At 50.3% G+C, this 16,152-nt stretch overlaps 2 protein-coding genes across 8 annotated transcripts in view; one reads left to right on the forward strand and one right to left on the reverse strand.

Annotated features, from left to right (window-relative positions):
* LOC115640747 (zinc finger protein 501-like) overlaps positions 1-16,152 on the reverse strand; it is a 745,273-nt gene that overhangs the window by 110,071 nt on the left and 619,050 nt on the right. The gene's annotated exons all lie outside the window — the stretch shown is intronic.
* LOC115640726 (zinc finger protein 260-like) overlaps positions 1-16,152 on the forward strand; it is a 51,825-nt gene that overhangs the window by 32,812 nt on the left and 2,861 nt on the right. For 2 of the 5 annotated variants that reach the window (XM_030543636.1, XM_030543638.1), the window contains 2 exons: positions 13,564-13,690; positions 15,822-15,935. The exons of 2 other annotated variants lie outside the window; for them this stretch is intronic. In XM_030543636.1, coding sequence (XP_030399496.1) covers positions 13,564-13,690; positions 15,822-15,935 — 241 coding nt within the window. Of the gene's footprint in view, positions 1-257; positions 343-13,563; positions 13,691-15,821; positions 15,936-16,152 lie in introns of those variants that run through there. One more of the 5 variants, XM_030543639.1, reaches the window with a different exon arrangement.

Below are 16,152 nucleotides of genomic sequence, written 5' to 3' on the forward strand. Positions count from 1 at the left end.
ACTCTGCCCTGCTCCGTGTGCTAGGGGGACAGGGAGCTCTCACCTTCTCCCACCCCCTGAAGCCTCCTGGCTGCTCTGAGCAGGGTGGGAGAGGAATTCTGCTACTCTAGACCTCCCAGAACTTCCGAGATGATTTTTTTTTCTTCCTTTCCCATTGACTAGTACGATCGTGGCTAGAGCAGCAGGTGCTGAGTGGGGGATTCTTGGTGTTTCAGATGCCGGTGACCTTCGAGGAAGTGGCTGTGTATTTCACCCAGGGGCAGGGGGCTCTGCTGGACCCCACTCAGAGAGCCCTCTACAGGGACGTCATGCAGGAGAACTACGAGATGGTGACCTCACTGGGTAAGGGATTCTCATCCCCTCAGCTATTAGAAAGTGTAGGGCCTGTATTGCTGAGTCTGGTCAGGTTCTTCCCCTGTCAGTTAGATTGGAGGGGAATGGGTTCTATAATCCGCAGCTGCCGTGTGGGAGAGATCTGCGACTCCATGCGCTCACCAATGGGATATGGGTGTCAAAACTAATGCACGTGCTGAACCATCCCCACCTCTGCAGCTTTCAAAGGGGAGAAGCCATGTATTGTCCCATCTATATTGCTTCTCATTCACACAGAGAATCCCCTTTCACCTGCCTCCTTGGGAATTACTCCAGCCATAGGGAGGGCTCTGGGCTCTGCAGGTTTAGAAATAGGCAGGAGTTTAACTCTAGAGCTGTTTGTGCATCAGCAAAGCCCCCAAAGTGCACAGATCCTGGGAACTGCTAGTGAGGGCGTAACAATTCCTCCTACCTCCCCAGATGTCTCCCTCCCCCAAGGGGGCTCAGTGACTATGTTCCCGTCCCCTTGGATTCCAGATTCTCCCAGCACAGCACCGGGACATAGAATGTCCTTTGTGACAGACACTCTCTCAATCCTCCATGCACCCTGATCTGGTCTGATTTCACCCCATGTGCAGGGTTTCCCATTCCCAAACCTGAGCTGATCGCCCGACTGGAACAAGGAGAAGAGCCGTGGGTGCCTGATCTCCAGGCATCACAGCAAAGAAAGATCTCAAGAGGCACCCTCACAGGTGAGGATTGACATAGAAACCATTTGGCTAATGAAGGAAAAAGTTAAGAATCCCAAAATGGTGGTATGAGTAAAAGCCCTCAGTTTTTCCTCACCTCACCTAGAGCAGGGCTGGAGTCAGCAGGTATTGCTCATGGCTTTCCATTCTATTAGCTGCAGGAGTTTCCTTCCCATCTTTCCATCCCTCTGAGTGGGTGGGATGTGGAGGCAGAATCCAATTACCAGTCTTTGCAGTGTTAGCGTGTTGGGTTTTCCCTCTGTGCTATTCCTCTTTCTCCCCATCACAATCACTCCTGTCTGGATTCTCTCTCTCCCAGCAGGTGATGAGAGAGTGAGTGAAAATGAGGAGGGGAATCATGGCGAGCACATTCCTGGGAAAGTGGAACCACAGGGGACCTCTGTGGGAAGACCTGAAGGGAATTTTTCCCAGTGCTTGGAAGTGGGAGAAGCCTGGGGAAATTGGCACAGGTCAGAGAAGCTGCTGGTTAACAACCCAAGGAAGAAAGTGGATGAATCCATTAAATGTTGGGGAGGAGACAAGGATCCCACGGCCCAGCAAACAAATCCCAAGGAAGAAAAACCTTATCAGTGCCTCGAATGTGGGAAAGGATTCATTCTGAGATCACAACTTGTGACACATCAAACAATCCACACTGGAGGGAAACCCCTTCAATGCTTGGACCGTGGAGAAAGCTTCAATAACTGCTCAGACCTGAAAAACTATGGGAGAATCCACACGAGAGAGAAACCCTATCAAGCACTTGAATGTGGGAAATGTCTGAGTTGCAAGTCAGCACTTATTACACACCAGATAAGCCAAGCACAAGAGAGACCCTATAAGTGCTTAGACTGTGGCAAAAGTTTCACATGGAGATCATCCCTTATTCAGCATCAGGCAATCCACACAGGAGAGAGACCCCATAAGTGCTTGGACTGTGGGAAAAGTTTTATACGTAGGTCAGACCTTGTTAAACATCAAGCATTCCACACAGGAGAGAGGCCCCATAAGTGCTTGGACTGTGGGAAAAGTTTCATACAGAGGTCAGACCTTGTTAAACATCAGGCAATCCACACAGGAGAGAGACCTCATAAGTGCGTGGACTGTGGGAAAAGTTTCACACAGAGATCATATCTTGCAACACATCAGATGATCCACACAGGAGAGAGACCCCTTAAGTGCTTAGACTGTGGAAAAAGTTTCAGAGACAGATCAGCCCTTATTAAACATCAGGCAATCCACACAGGAGAGAGACCCCATAAGTGCTTAGACTGCGGGAAAAGTTTCATTCAGAGATCAGACCTTGTTAGACATCAGGCATTCCACACAGGAGAGAGACCCCATAAGTGCTTGGACTGTGGGAAAAGTTTCATATGGAGGTCAGACCTTGTTAAACATCAGGCAATCCACACAGGAGAGAGACCGCATAAGTGCTTGAACTGTGAGAAAAGTTTCATACAGAGGTCAGACCTTGTTAAACATCAGGCAGTCCACACAGGAGAGAGACCCCTTAAGTGCTTAGACTGTGGGAAAAGTTTCAGAGACAGATCAGCCCTAGTTAAACATCAGGCCATCCACACAGGAGAGAGACCCCATAAGTGCTTGGACTGCGGGAAATGTTTCATTCGGAAGTCAGATCTTGTTAGACATCAGGCATTCCACACAGGCGAGAGACACCATAAGTGCATCAACTGTGGGAAAAGTTTCACACAGAGATCATATCTTACAATACATCAGAGGATCCACACAGGAGAGAGACCTCATAATTGCTTGGATTGTGGGAAAAGTTTCACGAACAGGTCAGCCCTTGTTAGACATCAGGCAATCCACACAGGAGAACGACCCCATAAGTGCTTGAACTGTGGGAAAAGTTTCACACAGAGATCACACCTCATTAAACATGGGAGAATCCACACAGGATCGAAACTTCTGTGACAGACGGCCAGAAAGGGTTAAGAAGCTTGTAGGCTAGTTGACCCAGATTCAACTTTAGAGACGTGTTTGAAAAGTGTGTGAATGGTAATTAGGGCTATTCCACATTAGACAGACTTGAACTTTGAAATGTAAACTTTTCTTGTTGTGAAAGAAACAAGCTCCACTCTCAGGTTGGAAGCGACAAAATCAGAGACAGCTTTATTCAGGACATGCAATTGCAAGGGAAGAAACCAGCTGACAGAGAGCATCTCTGCCTCAGTTTCTTCAAAGTATAAGCAAAATCACACAGGCATTTATACCTTTTAGTGGCCTGCATTAACTAAAAACATCTGCAGTTTGTTTATGTTATGTCCTGCCCATTCCTGTATTTTCTCACTTCTGTTCTCAAAACATCGCTATCTCAAGGCTGGGTCACGCTGACTCTACTCTGCCATCTTCCCACTCGCTGCTGACGTGAGCCCTGCTTCTACAGGTCCCGCGAGATTAAGCTAAGACTTAGCATGACAGTTACTCTGTTTCTTACAACTGAGAGGCCTGTATTTAAATCCTTTAACCCCGTTTCCACATTCCCTCCTTTTGTGCTTGTCTTTAGCACAACCAATATTCTTAAACCTCCAATTGCATCATGCCTTGTATTTCTGTTTCTAGTTCAAAAGGATCAGGACTAGCCCTATACAGCTTAGCTGGATATAACGATAATGCATGATTAGTATAAACATAAAAGGCATTTTTGTTATTACACTTCTTACAACAACCACATTCCTAGACTAAACAAAAACAATACAAGCATTAATGTCCCATTGTAATAATATTCTGGGGTTGTTTCACTGCCTTAGTTACATAGCACATCACATCATAATTAGTACACAAAGTAAACACTGCGGGCTGTATGAAAGCATGTTTTTCAGTTTGATATATGTTCTGAAGCACATGGATTTGACCCTGTAAGTCAGAAATTTTCTGAACCTCTGGTGGGAGTAAGCTCAAATTCTGAAATTGGTCAGGCGTTAAAGTGGTCCAATTAAAAGAATTTGATACCTAAGGTCTGGTTGTAGGGCTTTGCCTGCAGGCCAATAAATAATGTAATTTCCTGTGGTCATGGTGAGATTAAAATGTATATCTAGAAAAGTGGTGGCCTTAACATATACGCCACTTTCATTAGCTTAGAACAGTAAGTATCTTGTCAGGGTAGTTCCTTGTCCTATACCTTCCCAAGAGACCTTGTTAAACATTGTGACAACTTGCCCTGGCTTCAATTTCCTTACGTACTGAAACTGCGGGGGTTCCAAGGGCCAAAATGTCCACTGATCCCCTATTCCAATCCAAATATCAGGTGTTATTCCAGAAGCATTAACAGCAAATTGGCTAGGCATTACTAGATGGTCTAATCTCCCAGATATCATGGTAAGTTATCCTGTCCCACATGCATCCTCCCCATGGGCCTGGCAGGATTCAGTATGTGGGAGCCCACACCCTTCCTGTCGGCCCATATGTTTGGAAGGAGCACTGCGAGTACTTGCACATCCATCCTGAAAATGTCCAAGTATGTCTCCATGGCCACAAGTCAGATGGCACTCCTGAAGCACTGATAAGGGCAGTGGGCCATGCCTGATGCTTGAGATCACTCTGAATGGCCATCAGCTGGTTATTCAGTAAATCCTGAATCTCTGAACATGCTAGATCCCACTGCAAGTCCTTTCCTGCCTCAATGACCTTCAATACCATCTCTGTCAATAGATCCTGGGTCATCGAATTAAGGGCGGAAATAACATGTAATTCGCCAATTCCAGCTTGCACCTGGGTCAGCTGTGCTCCAGTAATAAGACCAATGGCCTTTTCTAGTTGCCCTAATTTCTCATCATGTTGTTGTGCCCTTAAGGATATTCCAAATTGCTGCTACACTATTTGCACCATCCCATAAGTGTCCAGCTAAGCCTCTTTTCTTCCTAGAGGAGACCTATGCCCTTTGCTGTGCTAGCCAAATAGCAGCCCCCTTGACCAATTTGGATACATGAAAGTGGTTTGAGAGCTGGATAGGGGCAGGGTAAATTTCACAGTCCCTAATGGGGCATTAATTATTGTGATTTGATATCTTAGTACATCTCTCTGAGGGATAGCATTATACCACCTCTATTTAAATATTCTCAGATACTTTCGAGAGGCATTAACATTAATAGCGTAGGAAGGGATATATTGTAATATGGCACGGGTTAAATTCTTAGTTACTGAGATCATTTCAGTACCAGTAAAATTTCCAGTGGCAGAACACACTGAGTATGAGTCTGACTATTTACTAATTGGGCAACCAAAACAATAAGGACCCCTTCCCCCTGATATACTTCAGACCCCTGGAATGGCTGCCATATCAAGCCCATTATAAAACCTTAATTTCAAATTCTTGAAGCTCATTTGTAGTAATGTTTTATACTTTTATCTCCTCTGACCAGTCTTTTTCCACTCAATTGTTTGCTTATATGGGATATCCTGAACCTTAAAAATATTTTTTCTACCAGTATTTAAATAAATCAGTAAAGTATGAAGGCCTTGGCCATTGGGTTTTATCAGATATATGGCATTGTCTGTATTTGGATGTATTACAGTGGTAGTAGTGTAATGGAGGAGATGGCAGGGGCAGTGGCAACAAGGTGCCTTTGGTATTTCATCTAAAATTCAGTTAGGGAGGGCAATACATGCTGAAGGACTTATCCAAAAACACAGGGCGCAGCCTGTAGAATAAACCCCCAAATCCAATCAATACCACATTCCCAAGCATGGGTCCCACAAGTTTCTTCCTGCCAATGTATAATTCTTTGTTTCTTCACCAGGGTCAGTTCTTAATGTCTTTTGTAGTCAGGAATTCCTGGACTTTGGCAATTTCAGTGGCGCGAATGTCCCTCCTTCTTTCCTGAAGCAATCGTGGCTCAGCATCGTACAGGGAGAGGTTACCAGCACACCCTGTAGTGCTTTGGTTTCTGTAGCAAATAAGGAATGCAGGTTAGCTCTGTCAGTGGATAAGGGAGAGGTTACCAGCATATCACCTTGTCCTTTTCTGCTGCTGTTCAGAAGGAGGAAAAGAAATACCAGAAGGAGAGACAGGCTGATCAATAGTAGGAGTGGGATTATCTCGAGGGAGAGGGGTCTTTTTGCAGTGAGAAGTATGGGTCCAGGCTGTCAGTCCTTGGCACTTCACAGCGATGTTGTCAGTCAGCATGACTTGGTAAGGGCCTTTCCAACATGGAGCCAAAGCAGTCTTTCGCTGATGGACCTTTACGTAGATCCAATCTCCTGGTTCCAAGGAATGGCAGGGCCACTAGGGTTTTTGGGTAGCGCTTCTTTAACCTGTGAGAAAAGAAACCTGACACATTTCATTAATGCCTGGCAGTGTTTTGCAGATTTTACAGCTGCTTGGGCACATTGAATCCCCTCCCCTCTTTTCTTGGTTGTCAGCCAAGTCTTAGCTGGGAGCAGTGTCCTTGAATGGGGCCAGCATCTTATCTTTGGACTGAGCTTGCTATAGTTTTTTGGTTTGGTTTTGGTTTTTTTGGAAGCACCTTCTGTTCTTTTTCCTTCTCCCCTTGGCTTCTTTTAACCTACAAAGGAAACTTCCACTCTTCACTCAGACACCTTTTCCCAACAATGACAACATACACATTGCCATTATACAGTACTTTAGTCTTATTATTCAATGTAAGCCACATACTCCAGTAAAATAACTTTATTACAGCGCTTTGGAGCAATAAGCCAGGACAAGCACACTTACTTTTGAGGAGTCCACTCAGTACAACCTCTGGTGCAGGGGTAGGCAACCTGTGGCACGTGTGCCAAAGGCGGCACACAAGCTGATTTTCAGCAGCACTCACACTGCCATAGTCCTGGCTACTGGTCTGCGGGGCTCTGCATTTTAATTTAATTTTAAATGAAGCTTCTTAAACATTTTAAAAACCTTATTTACTTGACATACAACAATAGTCTAGTTATGTATTATAGACTTATAGAATGAGACCTAAAAATGTTAAAATGTATTACTGGCACGTGAACCCTTAAATTAGAGTGAATAAATGAAGACTCAGCACAGCATTTCTGAAAAGTTGCTGACCCCTGTTCTGGTGAGTTCCCTCCCTCCCCAGCCCTCTGGCTAGAAATCTGAGGTAGCCAGAAGGATCCTATGTGCAATATGGGGAGTGGGATAACCTTACATGTCCTGGCTTCCAAAGACTGTTGGTGTGCAAATTTTAACAACAATTTTTTTTCAATTAAAAGATCTGGCCAATGAAATTTCTTTTTCATACTTAAGCAAATGTATTAGACTTTAGTATATCACATTTTCCTGATATTATCCAAACGCTTTGTATTCCAAGCTGAATAAAACAAGTATCTGCATTTTGATTTAACCCTTCTATTTGATTTTGAAGTAGACTGTCCTGTGAAAATATTAAACACAACAAGACAAATACCACAAGACAGAACATAGAACACAGAACGTAATTCCTATTGTGCCAGTAAATGCATGGTATGTTGATTGATTTCCAAGTGAATCGGAAGGCACATTTTGACCTTTCTGATCTTATAGCCCTGTTTGCATCTGTTGGTAAAATTGCTCCCAGTTTTTGTCTAGGCTAGTCCAGATCATTTGTAGATGGGAAGCTGGTTTCAGTTTTTGGTTTATGACGATGACGCTAAAACTTTTGTAAGTAACATGAGGAAATAATGAGGTGAGAAGTAAAGCAGATTTAGCCCCTTCAGAAGAAAATGGGTTCACTTATTTTCTGGATTTTGAGTCTTCAGATTCTCTAGGATTTCATGTTATGAATGTGAAAATGTTTTATCGCCCACCCTGTGTTGTGGGTTTTTCTCTGTTCCTGAAGGCTGTTTGATCACTTACTTGAATATGAGATTAGTCTGTCAGGATGTAGCTCAGATTTATTGAGGGCTTCATGAAACAAATGTTTATTTGCAAGAACAGCCCATTTTAATTTAATGTTAACCTTTTTCTACCCCTTGTCCATTGATTTATTTTTTTTTGAACAGTGACAATTATCAATATCCATCAGCACAAACACTGAGGGTGTGAGCTAGATTCATACTGAAATGGGGAAGGAAGTTACCATCTGATCCCTGCAGTGGGAGATAGCCAGGAGGGGTAGAGGGTGGGAGATTGTGGGGTAGGGGTGGAACAGAGCTGGGAAACGGCTGGGTTTGCTCCTCAGAGACAGGCAGCTGAGGCTGAAATCTGTGAACTTGCTGCTTCAGAGCCCGAGAGAGATAGGAATTATCCTGCAAGCGTCTGGTCAAGTGGTGCCTGAATTGTAAAATGCTGTAAATCCTGCCCAATAGGAATGTTGAGGGGAGGGGGAAGCATCTCCTGATTGCTGAGAGGACGAGGCTGGGCCGAGCTGAGAAGGAGGCCAGGGATGTCAGGGGACCTGGGCAGCTTTGAAGCCAGGCAGATCCCCATTGTGGAGGTCAGAGGGAGATGAGGAGCCTGACAGCCCAGCTGGTGTCACCCCCTCCCCATCTACCGCAGTGTCCTGTGTGGGGATGATAGCGCCTGTCTCCACCCCACCCTGCATCCCTCTAACCTGAGCTCTTTGGAGTCCCTGCTCTTGGGGTGTTTGCTTTTGTGACGGGCTCTCAGTGCCTCTCCCAGCTTCTTGGCACTTTTCTCCCAGCATGTAAATGTTGCTGGTGCATGGGGGAGTTGGGTGGAGCAGTGGGCTGGGCTGGGGGTGGGGAAAGGAGGTTAACTTTTCCTTGTCCTTTGGAATAATAAAGTACAATGTCGTTTCTCCCACTCCCAGTCTCCGTTGTTTTGCATGAAATGGCTGCCAGCTGCAGAGGTGAGGTGAAAGGTTAAAGCAATGCAGACATGGTCTGGGATGGAAATGCACAGTGAGGTCACCAACCAACCCACCCTTGCCCGGTCACAGGCTCCTAAAACTTCCCATAGAGATAAAACTCAATGAAAAATTGTGCCTCCTTCCCTGACCCCAATACAAATCAGGAACAGTCTGACTGGGCTCCTGGGCTCATCCTACTCTCCCTCCCCCCTCCCCCCCTGGTACTAATGGGGAGTAATCCCACTGGGGCCATGTGACCTGTCTACACCAGTGTGAAGTTGTGGTGAGGAGAGAATCAGACCATTGGCCTCTAGGTCTATTTGCAGGAGATACACTCACACATTGTGTGATAGTGAGTCTGATCCCTGAGCTGGGTTTCCCAAAGCCCCTGTTCTCTCAGCCTTACCACCAGTGTTCCCTCTCATTTTTCCCACCCATGTGCAGAATGAATTTTGTTCTGTGTGCCTATATGGAGTTGATGTGTGACACATGGCCTTCATATCGGTGCACAGAACAAAATTCATGTGGTGGGGGTGGGGCTGAGAGGTTCGGAATGTGGGAGGGGACTCAGGGCTGAGGCAGAGGGTTGGGGTGTAGGGGTGTGTGGGCTCCAGCTGGGGGTGCGGGCTTTGGGGTGGGACTGGGATTCAGGGGTTTGGGGTGCTCCAGGGCTACATCAGGGATTGAGGACTCCCCCCAGCTCTGTCTCCCAACAGCAGTATCGGGGGGGGGTGTCTCTCCCCGCTGCAGCAGCTGTCAGGCTGGGGCTGCAGGATAGACTCCTGTCACCCCGCCCCTCAGGTCCAGGCCGGGGCTAGGTTCAGATAGGGGTGCCCCATTATAGGACCAGGCCAAGCCGCCTGACCGCAGCTGGGTCCAGGTCAGGTCACCCAGGTTCGGGGCTGGGCCAGGCCACCATGGCTAGGTTCGGGCTGGGCTGCTGCAGCTGTGCCCAGCCGGGCTGCTGCAGCTGTGCCCAGCCAGGCTACACCACTGTGGCTGTGGCTGGCTTTGGGCACAGCCGCCTGGGTTCAGCCTGAACCATCCTGGCTGTGGCTGTCTCCAAGCTGGCTGGATCCATGCCAGACTGCCCGGATTGATGGCTGGGCCATGCCACCCGAGTTCGGGTTTGGGGCCGGGTCAGGCCACCACAGCTGGGGCCGGGCCAGGGTAGGTGCACCCTAGCTGCGGCAGGTCTGATCCACGGCATAGTTGGGGCTGGGCAGTGACCCTGGCTATGGCAGATTGGGGACTGGTCTAGGTAGGGGCCGAGGGAGAGGCGCCCCTCTCCCAGCCTCCATGGGTCCCCAGGTGGGTTCTCTGCACGGCGCTAAATAGGCTGCAGTACAGCCACGCAGCTTACAGGGAACTTAGCTCACCATCTGCCTAATTCTACCTCATTCCCATTGCAATCACTGGGTCTAGGGGCTGAAAGATTGTGGAAATGGGAGGGAATGTTATAGCTGTAATCTCACATGTGTCTTGAAAGGTTAATGTTAATGGGAGCTGCTTCGCTCTGCTGCTTGGACATTTTATCTGGGGCTCCCAGGGACAGGAAGGAGCAAGATTGACTATCGTGGCTACCAAACCTGAGACCCAGCATCAGCATGGCACTGTTGGGCGTTCCTCATGCTGATGCTCAAGGACAACCTGACCAAGGCTAGTCAGAGCGGGGGAACCAGCCGACATCCTCAACTCCATCAGCTTCAGCTAAATCCTGAACTCCCCCTCAGCTGTGAGCCTTGGGGGTCTGCTGCCACCCTTCTCTTCATGCATCATTTTCTCCCCTACCTCTTCTGCTCTCTCCCTCTCTCCTTTTGCCTTCTGTCTCCTGCACGTCTGGCTCAGCCAGCCAAGACCGCCACATTTTGCACGGGTGCTGGTAGCTTGTGACCAGAGAGGCAGCTCCAAGCAATGCCTCAGTCAGCCCAAACTGGAGAGACGTTTGCCATGTCTCAGGCATTCCCATATCAACACCACAGCTCCTTGAACAGGAAGGAAACATCTCCATTTTCAAATGTCGCTGGGAAAGTTGATCCTTGTTGGGTTTAAACTCTAAACTCCCTCGGGTGGGAATGACTCAGGGCGGTCAATTTCCTCCCAAACTGAAGGAATCTGGTATCATTCAAGTATCAGAGGGGTAGCCGTGTTAGTCTGGATCTGTAAAAGCAGCAAAGAATCCTGTGGCACCTTATAGACTAACAGACGTTTTGGAGCATGAGTTTTCATGAGTGAATACCCACTTGCATCTAACGAAGTGGGTATTCACCCACGAAAGCTCATGCTCCAAAATGTCTGTTAGTCTATAAGGTGCCACAGGATTCTTTGCTGGTATCATTCAGTAATTCCAGACAGAAATAATCTGTGAATGTTGAGGAGAATTTATAGCGGCGTTTGATAATGAGGAAAAATCTGAAATGATTTACACATATTGGCCAAGTCGACAGGAAAAAAGCAAAAAATCAGAAAGGCTTCCTATCAAGTGGGTATTTAAAGGAAAAATAAGTGATCTTTATGCATTGATTATATCAGTAATCCACAGAGAGAAAGAGATCCACATCTGAGGGGGGTGCAGTAAAATTCAGTAAGTGAACAAAAGGGAAAATGTGTTCTGCAATATTTGATTATTGGAGAGAAAAGGGGCAAGATTGGAGGATGTAATATCTGCCTATTAAATAATTCTGTGCGCTAAATGTCTGTGCGTTATTATATGATCTTTAATGACGGGATCACACACTGCAGCGCTCATTAACACAGGACCCTGCCTCATTCAGGGTTTATCTACATTTCAAAAATAAAAACAAAACAAAAACTCAAGGAAAAGAAGACACTGCAACAAGTCTCAGAGTGGGGGTCAGCAGACTCTGGCTGGGAGTGGGGAGAGGGGCTTGGGCTGTAGAGCTAAAATTAGCAGAGCAGATGCTGGGGTCTGAGATCCTCTCCCTTTGCCAGGTTTCAGAGCCCCGACTCTGCCCAGCCCCGAAGGTGCCCAGGAAGGGGCGTGGTGAAAAGTCCAGCCCTGTCCTGGAACAGTCAGAGGAATGTTAAGGTTGGTCTGCCTTTAAGGAGTCCACGTGCAACAGTTCGTTACTTTTCCCCGAGGTCACGGAACAGTTCAATTAAAACCCAACGGCTGGCTCGAGCTCTTCCAGAATCCAAGGAACCTTTCAAATGGATTCTTCTGAAGGTGAGCTCCAGGCAAAAGTCTAGTTCCAGCTGTGAGCCGGGCGACAAGCCCTCTGTTTTCAGGGCAGGGTCCTGCAGCTTTTTCCTCTGCCAGAGCTGTGTGTCTGTTAAAATGCAAATTGTCCGGTTCCTGCCCCCTCTGGTGCAATGGATGGTGTCGCACCCGCTCTCGTTAGCTGCAGGGGTCTGTTTACCTGAGATGTAAATGCATTCTCATCCTCTTTCCAAGTCCTATGGCAGAAACTCCCAGGGGGATTTTTTTATATATATTCATAATTGATGCAGCAAGCCCAGAGGCGCCCGGGCTCTGAACCGCCCAACCCAGAGGCACAAATTAAGCACCGGAAAAGCGACATTTCTTTGCCTAGGGTGAGGTGTCCCACAGAGTCAGTGTCCCCGAGAAATGTGTCCCCTGCTGCTAGGGCTCTGGCCAGCTTCTCTAGGTCCAAGACCTCTCACCCCTACGTGCCTGAGGATTTCGGGGAGTCTCTGGAACGATCCCCGGTCTCCTTTAGAAACGTTCCTTCTCCCCCCGCCCTGGGGTCTGGATGTCTCCTTTCTGTCAGTCACTAACAGGGAGACTTCTATGCAAGATGCCCCCTTAATGCGGGCAGAAACTGCTGGAGCCCATGGGAGGTGGGGCCCCGGGGGCAGGGTCTGGGTCAGGGGGCTAGATCGCGCTGTGTTGATCGCTAGGACCCAGGAGCGGCCGGGAGGCGGCTGTGGGGCAGCGAGCGCTGGGCTCCGGCCCGGCAGCAGGAAGTGACTCGCAGCCGCTGCGGTGACTCTGGCTCCCAGGCTCCTGGCGAGATCCCCAAGCCCCGGCGGCTGGTGCTGGGAGCCCGGAGCCCTGGCTGCAGCCGGGAGAGGGGAATCTCCAGCAGGGCCCTTCCCGCTGCTCCCCAGGAGCCTCTCCCAGGGCAGAGCCCCCAGCCCGGCCCGGCCCCTGCCCCGGGGGGCCCCGCTCGGAGGGAAGGTGAGAGAGACCCGTCACCCCCGGGCTGCAGGGGGAGGTTTGGCCCCAGGCTGCTCCCAGCGGAGCTGGCTGCGATTCCCGCCCGGGAAAGCTGCTGCCAGCCCCGATGGGTGCAGGACTGGGGGAGCCAGCCCGGGCCGTGCAGAACAGGCCCATGGAGGCGGGGATTCCCCCATTTCTGAACCAGGAAACACCCCCCTGGGCAGGGCTGGGAAAACTGACCAGGCTCCCAGTGCTGGAGCCTGACCCCACTGGCCAGAGGCTGCTGTGAAATACGCAGGGAAGCTGCCGGGATTCCTGTCCCTGGCTCAGAGCTCTGCTTCCCGCATCAGCCTGTGGCTGGCAGGTGTGTGGGAAATGAGAAGACCCTGCCCTGCTCCGTGTGCTGGGGGGACAAGGAGCTCTCACCTTCTCCCACCCCCTGAAGCCTCCTGGTTGCTCTGAACAACAGGGGTCTGAGTTTGTTACTCTCGCCCTCCCAGAGCTTCAGGTTCTTTTCCTTTTCCTGTGACTAGCAGGATTGTGGCTGGGGCAGCAGATGCTGAGTGGGGGCGTCTTGTTGTTTCAGATGCCGGTGACCTTCGAGGAGGTGGCTGTGTATTTCACCAAGGGGCAGGGGGCTCTGCTGGACCCCGCTCAGAGAGCCCTCTACAGGGACGTCATGCTGGAGAACTACGAGACGGTGACCTTGCTGGGTAAGGGATTCCCGTCCCCTCAGCTATTCTAAGCCCTGGGGTCTGCATGTCTGACTCTGTTCAGTTGGATTAGGAAGGTGTGGGGTCACATAGTGCCGTGGCTCTCAACCAGAGGCTCCTGTGGGGCTGCGAGAAAGTTTCAGGGGGGCCACCAAGCAGGGCCAGAATTAGATTTGCTGGGGCCCAGGGCACAAAGTAAAAGTCCCACTGCATGGGGCTGGAGCTGAAGCCTGAGCAACTTAGCTTTGCGGGGCCATGAGTGGCAAGTTTGTAGAAATTTTAGTGGTGCCCAAACTCCGCCCCTCAAAACTCCGCCCCCACCTGCCTAAGGCTCTGGGAGGGGTTTTGGAGGGGGAGGTCTGGAGTGCAGGTCCTGGGCTGGGATTAGGGTGCAGGAGGGGTGCAAGGTGCAGGCTTTGAGATGGAGTTTGGGTGCTGGGTGCAGGCTCTGGTCGGGGGCAGGGGGTGGGTGTGCAGGAGGGGGTGAGGAGTGCAGGCTTTGGGATGGAGTTTGGGTGCAGGCTCTGGGCTGGAGGTGGGGGTGTCGGAAGGGATGAGGGGTACAGGCTCTGGGAGGGAGTTTGGGAGTGGGAAGGGGTGTGTGGGAAAGGGGCAGTGGTGCACGCTCTGGGAGGGAGTGCATGTTCTGGGAGGGAGTTTGGGGAAAGGAGGGAGTGCAGGGGTGAGGGCTGTGGGCCTGAGGAGGGATTCATGATGCCAGACGGGGCTCAGGGCTAGGGCAGAGGGTTGGGGTGTGGGATGAGGGCTGTGGGGCTGAGGATGAGGGGTTCATGATGTGGGGGGCTCAGGACTGGGGCAGAGGATTAGGGTGCAGAGGGATGAGGGTTGGGGCTGAGGATGAGGGGTTCATGCTGTGGGGGGGCTCAGGGCTGGGGCAGAGCGTTGAGGTGTGGGGTGAGGGCTGTGGGGCTGAGGATGAGGGATTCATGATGTGAGGGGGCTCAGGGCTGGGGAAGAGGATGAGCGTCTGTGGTGTTGGAGAGGCTCAGGGCTAGGGCCGAAGGGCAGGGTAAGGGCAGCCTGCCCTGCCAGTAGGGGATGTCCAGCACTAGGACCCTAGGGCAGCAGACAGCAGTTCTGCCGGGAGCCGTTCTACTAGGGCAGCAGAAGCAGGCAGGGGAGAGGCGCTGCGCTGCTTTCTGTCAGGCAGGGACGCGGCGGGGCCGGGAGGGAGACCCTCGGGGGCTGGGGCCCGATCCAGGCAGGGCTGGGGGAGAGACCCAGCTCCAAATACTGCTGGAGCAGGGCCCCCAGCCATGAATATTCCTGGTGCTTGAGCACTGCAAACATATATAACCTGCCGCCTATGTTCGGGGCCACATGTGGCGTGGGACCCTGGGTATTTGCCCTGCTCCCTACTCCCTAATACTTGTCCTAGCTTTTATATACAAAAAACAGTTGGTGTGGCAGAGGTGGGCTGTTGCATTTTTATACCATGTTGGGAGGGGGAGAAAGAGGCTCAGAGAGAAAAAGGTTGAGAACCCCTGGTAGAGTCCACAGCTCCACTGTGAGAGAGACTTGCATCTCCACACCCCCTTCGAGGGAACAAGGGGGTCAGAAACCTAATGGACAGGCTAAGTCATCCCCATCTCTCCAGCTGTCAAGGGGCCAGAAGCAGGGGATTGCCCTGCCTGTGTTATTTCTCCTTCACACTCTGCTCACTGGCCCTCTTGGGACTAGCTCCAGCCCTGGGGAGGCTCTCAGTGCTGCAGGCTCAGGGCTGCTGGGACAGGTTGTACAGTGGGGGGTGCTGAGATCCATCGAACCAAACTGTAAACCCTGGATCTAATGGAAACCACTTCAAACCAGGCGGTGCGGCAGCTCCCCCAGCATGGCTAGTTCCAGCACCTACGTGCTGGTTTGGAAATAGGCAGGAGTTTAACACCAGAGCTGTGCGTACCAGAGAGTCCCCCAGACGCATCTACCCTGAGACCTCCTAGTGAGGGCGTGACAACACCCCATCCCCGCCCCCAGATATCTGCTGCTCCCAAAGGGTCTGAGTTACCAGTCCCATGTAGGGTCAGGTTCAACTCAGGGAATGTTCCTTGTGGCAGATACTCTACCATTGCTCCATGTTCCCTGACCTTCCCTGATTTCATCCCCTGTGCAGGATTCCCCATTCCCAAACCTGACCTGATCGTGCGGCTGGAACAAGGGGAAGAGCCGTGGGTCCCGGATCTCCAGGCTGATGAGGAAAGGAAGAGCCTGAGAGGCATCCGTACAGGTGAGGAGTCAGGGATACTGAGAAAGAACCATCTTGAGTGTGAAGGAAAAAGCTGGAACTCCCAAAATGTGCCATGAGCGAGAGCCCTCAGCTCTATCCCATCTCACCCTGGTGAGGGCTGCAGTCAGAAGGTGTCATATCATGAAAGCAAATATTAGTCACAGCTTCCCACTCATCCTGTTAGCTGTCGGGAATTTCCTCCAAGACTTTCCTTCCC

This window comes from Gopherus evgoodei, unplaced genomic scaffold, assembly GCF_007399415.2.
Source record: "Gopherus evgoodei ecotype Sinaloan lineage unplaced genomic scaffold, rGopEvg1_v1.p scaffold_32_arrow_ctg1, whole genome shotgun sequence".
NCBI classification, from domain to species: Eukaryota; Metazoa; Chordata; order Testudines; family Testudinidae; genus Gopherus; species Gopherus evgoodei.